Below are 8911 nucleotides of genomic sequence, written 5' to 3'. Positions count from 1 at the left end.
AGTATATTTTGGAGTGGAGATACACTACGGGAACGGCACAAGGTGCCGATGGCCATGATCTGTGTCGACGACAAAAATACCGGGGGGCCGTCGTCTCCATGCAGGCCCACGAAGCCGGCCATCGGCACATTGGAGGTTGTGGTCGTCGGCACAAATCGTCTCCACGCAGACCCACGAAGCCAGCCATCGGCACATCGGAGGTTGTGCCGACGGCACCCTCGGCACAGTACGTTTAGGCAATCGGCACAACCTCGGCTGTGCCGAGGGCGGCCGTCGGCACAGTCTCTGGCCGGTGGGGCTGCCAATACCGCCGTAGCGGAGGGGGAATGACGCTAACCTGTGCCGACGACATTGCCGTCATCACATTTCATGTAAGCTATGCCGACGGCAATGCCATCGGTCCCGCCCAATTTCTCCCGCCAAAGGTTTCCCGCTTGTTCTCTCCTGCCCTTCGTTTCCCGCCCTTTATTTCCCGCCATTTTTCTCGCGCCCATTCTCTCCCGCCAAGTATTCCCACCATTTCATCCCCTTGCCGCTCTATATATAGCCATGTCTTCTCCTCCAGCACAACACCACCAGTAGCACTTCTCTCCTCCAACACCACCACAGAATCCTCTGAGCTCCGCTGCCGTTGAGATGGCTCCTCGTCGTCATAGCAACACGGGCTTCCTCGGCGTTCGCAAGCGGCCTGCGGGCCATTTCGCGGCTGAAATCACTGTCGGTGGTGTGCATGTATGGATCTGCACCTTCTACACGAAGGAGGCTGCTGCCCGCGCAGACGACGTTGTGGCGTGGAGGTTTGCCCGGTCGCGCAATGAAATGAACTTCCCGGAGGTCAGGTCTCTGACGGAAGCCCAGAATCTCGCTCTTGTGCAGCTACTTTGCTCAGAGGGGGAAGCGTGGCGGTACATCGATGGTCAGCGGCGGATTGCTATCATCGAGGCGGACGAGAAGTTCATGGTGAAGTAGCGCAGAGACCATCCGGAAAAGGTCCAGGCCACGTGCGCATTCTGGAACGAGAAGCAGTCGGTGAGGAGAGAGAAGAGGGCGGGAAAGCGGTAGAGGACGGCCAAATATGAAGCGGAGTACGCCAAAGGAGAGGCGTCGACATGGTCGCATGATGATGAATGGTGACTGGACAACCTCTCAAGTACCGCTTCAGAGGACACCCCAAGCAAGGAAGAAAATTTCGACAATTGATTAGTATGTGTTTGTCGAGTAATGGCAGTGTCGAGTCCGGATGTCTAGCTCATCGTGTGTCGACCGAGTGTTGAGTGTTTTGTTCGTGTGTGGGTCTAGTTCTTTAAGTGTTTTGGTTCGTGTGTGGGTCTAGTTATTATGTGTATCGTTATTGTGTATCTACTTCTTTAAATTCAATATGTTTGTGATCCTTATTTTATATATTATGAGTGGTTTCTATCGGATGCGTCCGGCTACATGCACATGCGCTGACGGCAAATATGCATGTTCTGGACGTATAGGGGAACTCCCGGGAGGGGCTAACCAGAGGGAACCTAGAGAGCAAATAGGCTTGATCCATGTCACCACATGCCCCCATGGCCTAACCAAGCTCAAATGGAGGCATAAGTCCACCAGGTAGCCGCCGCTGGTTCCCAGTCAATGATGTAGACCACACGGTTAACAGATTAGGGTTTCCCTGGAAATCGAGCCTCAGAGGGAGGGAATGCCCCCAAAACTTTTGTGCGAACACATGGTGTGTACACTAGCATAGTGGGGTGTTGTTTGATTCAATGTTGTAGTGTTGTACCCCCGGGTGCATCCGGCTATGCGCTGATGGCACGTATGCATGTTCTAGACGTATATGGGGAACTCCCGAGAGGGGGTAACTGTTGGAGATGTGCCCAAGAGGCAATAATAAAATGGTTATTATAATATATCTTTGTGTTTATGATAAATGTTTGCATACCATGCTATAATTGTATTAACCGAAACATTGATACATGTGTGTTATGTAAACAACAAGGAGTCCCTAGTAAGCCTCTTGTATAACTAGTTTGTTGATTAATAGATGATCATGGTTTCGTGATCATGAACATTGGATGTTATTAATAACAAGGTTATGGCATTAGGTGAATGATATAATGGACACACACCCAAATAAGCGTAGCATAAGATCACGTCATTAAGTTCAATTTGCTATAAGCTTCCGATACATAGTTACCTAGTCCTTCAACCATGAGATCATGTAAATCACTTATAATGGAAGGGTACTTTGATTACATCAAACGCCACTGCGTAATTGGGTGGTTATAAAGGTGGGATTAGGTATTCAGAAAGTATGAGTTGAGGCATATGGATCAAGAGTGGGATATTATCCATCCCGATGATAGATAGATATACTCTGGGCCCTCTCGGTGGAATGTCGTCTGATTAGCTTGCAATCATATGAATGGTTCATAAGAGATGACATACCACAGTACGAGTAAAGAGTACTTGTCGGAGACGAGGTTGAACAAGGTATGGAGATACCGATGATCAAACCTCGGACAAGTAAAATATCGCGAGACAAAGGGAATCGGTATCGTATGTAAATGGTTCAATCGATCACTAAAGTTATCATTGAATATGTGGGAGCCATTATGGATCTCCAGATCTCGCTATGGGTTATTGGTCGGAGAAGAGTCTCAACCATGTCTACATAGTTCACGAACCGTAGGGTGACACACTTAAGGTTTGATATCGTTTTAAGTAGATATGGAATATGGAATGGAGTTCGAAAGTTTTTCGGATTCTCGGATGGGATCCAGGACATCACGAGGAGGTCCAGAATGGTCAGGAGAATAAGATTCATATATAGGAAGTCACTTTCCAAGTTTGGAAATGATCCGGTGCATTTATGGAAGGCGCTAGAATGTTCTAGAACCTTCCGGATGAAATCACCATGGAAGGTAGAGTCCCGGTTGGACTCCACCAAACCCAACCAGCCAACCAAGTGGGAGGGTGGAGTCCATGGAGGACTCCACCTCCTTGGCCGGCCAAGGAAAGGGGGAAGGGGAGAGTCCCTGTCCCTCTAGGTTTCGTCCATAAGACAGTTTTTGAATTTGGGTCTTATTCGAAGACTTTGGGCTAACCCTTGGGGTTCCACCTATATAATGAGGAGGAGAGGGAGGGGGCAGCCCATGACTTGGCCGCACCACCTAGGGCTTCCCTGGCCGGCGCCCTAGCCCCCCTCTCTCTCTCAAACCCTAGCACACCTCCCTCCTCATACACCTCCCACAGCGCTTAGGCGAAGCCCTGCCGGAGATCTCCACCACCACCGTCACCACGCCGTCGTGCTGGCGCGATTCCAAAGAGGATCTACTACATCCGTTGCCCGCTGTAAATGGGAGAAGGACGTCGTCATCAACACCGAATGTGTGACCGAGTACGGAGGTGCTGCCCGACTGTGGCACCGTCAAGATCTTCTATGCGCTTTCGAAAGCGGCAAGTGATCGACTACAGCAACAACGAGATCTAATCTCGTAGGCTTTGGAAATCTTCGAGGGTTAGTCTCATGATCTTCTCGTTGCTACCATCTTCTAGATTGCATCTTGGCTTGTTATTCGTTTTTGCGGTAGGAATTTTTTTGTTTTCTATGCTACGAATACCATCAGTGGTATCAGAGCCGTGTCTATGCATAGATTGGTTGCATGAGTAGAACACAATGGTTTTGTGGGCATTGATGCTTTGTTGTCTTTATTTCATGTACTTTGCATCTTGCGGGATGGTGGGATGAAGCGGCCCGGGCTAACTTTACATGACCGCGTTAATGAGACTTGCTCCACGCTCGACATGCAACTTGTATTGCATAAGTGGCTTTGCGGGTGTCTGTCTCTCTCACCATAGTAAAGATTCAATTTACTCTTTCTATTGACAACACTAGTATCACCGTTAAACCATGTAGGTAGATTGGATCTTGCTCGAAAACCCTAAACCACGTAAAATATGCAAACCAAATTAGAGACGTCTAACTTGTTTTTGCAGGGTTTGGTGATGTGATATGGCCATGATGTGATGATGAATATGTATGAGATGATCATTATTGTACTGTGGCAACCGACAGGAGCCTTATGGTTGTCTTTATATTTCATGTTGTAGTATTATTTCAAAGTAGTTGTAATAGTTGCTACATGAGGTGAACAACCATGAAGACGGCGCCATGAACCTTGATGCTACGCCGACGATGATAGAGATCATGCCCGTTGATGATGGAGATCATGTCCGTGCTTTGGAGATGAAGATCAAAGGCGCAAAGACTAAAGGGCCATATCATATCACATTATGAATTGCATGTGATGTTAATCCTTTGTGCATCTTATGTTGCTTAGATCGCGATGGTAGCATTATAAGATGATCCCTCACATTAATATCAAGATAATAAAGTGTTCTCCCCTCGTATGCACCGTTGCTACAGTTCGTCGTTTTGAAGCATCTCGTGATGATCGGATGTGATAGATTCTACGTTCACATACAACGGGTGTAAGCCATGTTGCACACGCGGAATACTTGGGTTTGCTTGACAAGCCTAGCATGTACAGACATGGCCCCGGAACACAGGAAACCGAAAGGTTGAACACGAGTCATATGGATGATATGATCAACATGGTGATGTTCACCATTGAAGCTACATCATCTCACGTGATGATCGGTTTTGGTGTAGTGGATATGGATCGTGTAACCACTAAACAACTACGAGGGATGTTGTATTAAGTGGGAGTTCATTAGTAATTAGATTAAAGCATGAACTAATTATCATGAACATAGTCTAAATAGTATTTTGAATTAATTTGTAGAATTGGCATCCGTTTTCTACCATGCGCTAGTCTTGTAATTGAGATAGAAATACTGTTAAGTCTGACAAGTAACTTTACGGATTGGTACCGTATTGTTAAAGAATCAAGAAATGATTAAGTCCTATTGCAAACTTTTAGTAAACCTCACATTGCTAATTCAAAGAAACATGGTTTCAATTAGTACGTAGAATCATCTTGTCTCCGTGAAACTTGAAGTTCAAATCTGTTTGAAAAGTAAGGAGCTGAAAAGTTTGTTTTCAGAAATAAGCAAGGTATGAGATATATGTGATATCTAAGACCTTATTACAAGATGATAGAATATAATTTAGTGAGACTACATAAACTCATAAGTTTTATGGGAATGTACGAAGGTTGAAGACGCTAGGCATCCCAATCCTCCAACTAAGTTGGGCACTAACGATATTCGCTTATCCATGAAGTGATCGTCCTTAGTATGCGCCGTTGCTAAGACTCGTCGTTTCGAAGCATCTCGTGATGATCGGGTGTTATAGATTCTACATGTGCATACAACGGATGCAAGACAGATTTGCACAAGCGAATACTAAGGTTAAACTTTACGAGCCTAGCATGTACAGACATGGTCTCAAAAAGTCGTCATGATTCGATGGATAAAAATTATGAGTGAAAATGTTCATCACATTAAAAGGTTACTAATAGTGAAATCTGGAACACTTGTCATGTGATGATCAACTTTAAAGTAAGAACCTCAAGGTTATTGTTATTTGAGCAATGGACCTAGAAGTTATTGAAAGTGAAGTGTTTTCTAAGAATGAGGAAAGCTAAAAGAGAAACTACAAAAGATATTTTGGCAGAAAGAAAGAAAAAGACTAGAAAGTCTAGCTCAGGTGTATATAGATGATATACATGTTATGAATGTATTACTAGTTTGGTCACACAATGAAATTATTGGGTATTTGTACTAGATTGGTTGGTATGAGATGTCATACAATACAATTCACTACAAGAATACGATGGCCTAAGTGACTGACAAGGAATATGATAGGAATGCACGTCTGGAACAAAAATAAAGTATTATTATGTTCGTCGTTGCCATTCTATCTAGCCCTTCAGATTTATAATAAAGAACTTCATAATTGTTGTTTTGTTCTGGTCAAATGAAAACAATGAGTTGTTCAAATTTTGACAGTATTCCATGTACGATGGATAAGTTATTATAAATCTTTATGGTGAAACACATATGCATAACACTAACACTAAAATGCTATAAGGCAAATGATTTGAATTCCACTTATTTGTGGAACCGCCATTTAGGTCATGTTAGAAAGGAACACATGAAGAAACTCCATGCAAATGGATTTTTGGAGTCATTTGATTTTTGAATCGTTTGGCGCTTGCAAATCTCTTCTAAAAAGAATGACTGAAATACCGTTCATAGGCCAAGATTTGAACGGGAAACTAACTTAGTGGAAACATACATGATGATGTATGTGCTTCACTGGGCATAGTTGTGTGCGGGAGATTCTTCTACTTCATGAAAACTTCCAATGATGAATTGAGTATATATATGTGGATATATTCAATAAGGAAGAAGTTTGAAACATTTGAATGGATTCAAATAATTTTCAGCATGAAGTGGAAATCATCGTAATAGAAAAGTCAAATATCTATGATTAGACCACGGTGGAAATATTTGAATTACGAGTTTTAGCGAACATCTAAGAGAGTTATGAAATTGTTCTACAACTCACATTTCTTGGAGTATCATAGTGATGATGTAGTATCCGAGAGATGTATCCAAACCTTGTTGGGTTAATGATGAGATAAAATAAAATGATGCCATTATATTTTTGTGGATTATGCTTTAGAGACTACCGCTTTTACACTGAATAGAGCATCATCATGATCCGTTGAAATGACACCATACGAGCTATGGCATGGGTATGAACCTTAATAGTCCTTTCTTAAATTTTGGTATGCATAGCATATGTAAATAAGATTACAACCAAAATCGGATGAATGTCTTTGTTGGTTATCCGAGAGATTTGATTGGGAATTCTTTCCACTATGGAGACGAAGACAAAAGTGTTTGTTGATGTTTCTTACTTATTTCCAAGAAATTGTTTCTAGCGAAGTATTTGAGTGGGAGGACAATAGAACTTGATAAAGTTTATGAACCTGAGCATAATGATCAGAGTAGCGCAACATCGAAAATGGTTCCGGAAGCGGCCACGACGATCATGGCTCCCATGACTACAAAGTGTTTTAGCCATGGAGATCGAAGTACATATTGAACCTTTGTAGGTATGGTTTACTTTGTGATCAAATAAATGATTTGTGGACAAAGGATTGATTTTGAACAATGATAAACCAACTACAAACAAATAAGTTATGATGGGCCCTGACTCCGTTAAAATGGCTATACACCATGAAATCCAAGATAGATGAATACTTTTTGAAAGTGAATGGATCTATAAAATTGATGGACTTGGATGGAATATCCTTGAATAAGCTCGACTTTTCGAAAGATTGTTTACGACAAAGTTCAAATAGTTTACTACGATAAGATTAGATCTTCCGTAGCGATGCTTATAGTCTATGTGGATTATTCTAGTAATCGCTACATATTTCTTTTATGAGATATGCTAGTAGGATGGCAAAATACATTACTTAACAGAAGTGTGTATTAAAGGTGTATACAAGATACAACCAAGAGCTTTGCTGGTCTGTGGAATACTAGATAGGTATACAAACTTCAATTGGATGAAGTGAGTATCGCAGAGTTGGAATCTTCACCGGATGAAATAGTCAAAGAGTTTTTGATTTCATCAAAAACGAGGAAGATGCTTGCATTTGCAAGAAATTAAGTGGGAGCACTGAGACATATTTATAATACTTATGTAGATGACATATAGTTGGTTATAAATGATGTAATTATATACTTGATTATAAAAGGTTTCATTGAGAATTAACTTCAATGAAAGGATATGGACTGAAACATATTTAGTGTCAAGATCTATGAAGATAGATTGAAACACATAATAAGTTTAAGTCAAAGTACATAGAATGGATATTGAAGTAATTCAATATAGATATTAAGAAAGTGTTCTTTTCATGTGAAGGTTTAACGAAACTTGAGTGTATCTGACACTCAATGAGTAAAACCACATGAGTGATTTTAGATCACGATTAATATGTACACAATCAGATATCCTGTGCTCTAAAGTGTTATGAGCATGTACCAGAATGATTCATGTGATGATCATTGATCGACAGTAAGAATATCCCTGAGTGCTTTAGAAGAACCAAGGATATATATAGTTTTATATGGGGTAATGACAAACAAATCGCTGTAATGTGTTGCACCGATATTAGTTTGGTCACATATAAAAATGAAATTCAAATCTCAATTAGGCTAAGTGTTGTTTAAAAGGTAGCACAATGCTAGATTTAGAAGAGTTCTAAATATTGTGACGGATTCCACAAACGAAGGCAGAGTATGTCATTGTTTTGACAATGACTGAGGATGTTTAAGTCGAGGAGTTCTTTGAGAACTTGGTGTAGTTCCGATAGTGTCATAACTTTGAAGCTATATTGTCTGTGACAATATTAGTGACATATTTCAGACCACAGAATTAAGGTTCCTCCAGAAGACTGGACATATATGATTAATGCCGACTCATTTGGAAAATGAGTGATGCGTTGAGACGCAAATGAATTGCAAAATACATACGTTTCTGAGCGTGTCAGATCCGTTGACTAAAACCTCTCCCGTGAGCAAAATATGATAAAGCACCAGAAGGCCAAGGTGTTATATCTTTACAAATGTAAACTATATTATTGACTCTAGTGCAAGTGGGAGACTGTTGGAGATATGCCCAAGAGGCAATAATAAAATGGTTATTATAATATATCTTTGTGTTTATGATAAATGTTTGCATACCATGCTATAATTGTATTAACCGAAACATTGATACATGTGTGTTATGTAAACAATATGGAGTCCCTAGTAAGCCTCTTGTATAACTAGCTTGTTGATTAATAGATGATCATGGTTTCGTGATCATGAACATTGGATGTTATTAATAACAAGGTTATGTCATTAGGTGAATGATATAATGGACACACACCCAAATAAG

At 41.4% G+C, this 8911-nt stretch overlaps 1 protein-coding gene across 1 annotated transcript; it reads left to right on the top strand.

Annotated features, from left to right (window-relative positions):
• The first annotated feature begins 636 nt into the window (after positions 1-636).
• On the top strand, positions 637-969 carry LOC127347838 (ethylene-responsive transcription factor RAP2-6-like). Its single transcript, XM_051373986.1, has one exon. It carries the CDS (start codon positions 637-639, stop codon positions 967-969), a length of 333 nt encoding a protein of 110 aa, XP_051229946.1.
• Positions 970-8911: the final 7942 nt, after the last annotated feature.

This window comes from Lolium perenne, chromosome 4 (assembly GCF_019359855.2).
Source record: "Lolium perenne isolate Kyuss_39 chromosome 4, Kyuss_2.0, whole genome shotgun sequence".
Taxonomy (NCBI): domain Eukaryota; kingdom Viridiplantae; phylum Streptophyta; class Magnoliopsida; order Poales; family Poaceae; genus Lolium; species Lolium perenne.
The sequence above is the reverse complement of the archived record's forward strand: the minus strand, read 5'-3'. Positions and strand labels throughout refer to the sequence as shown.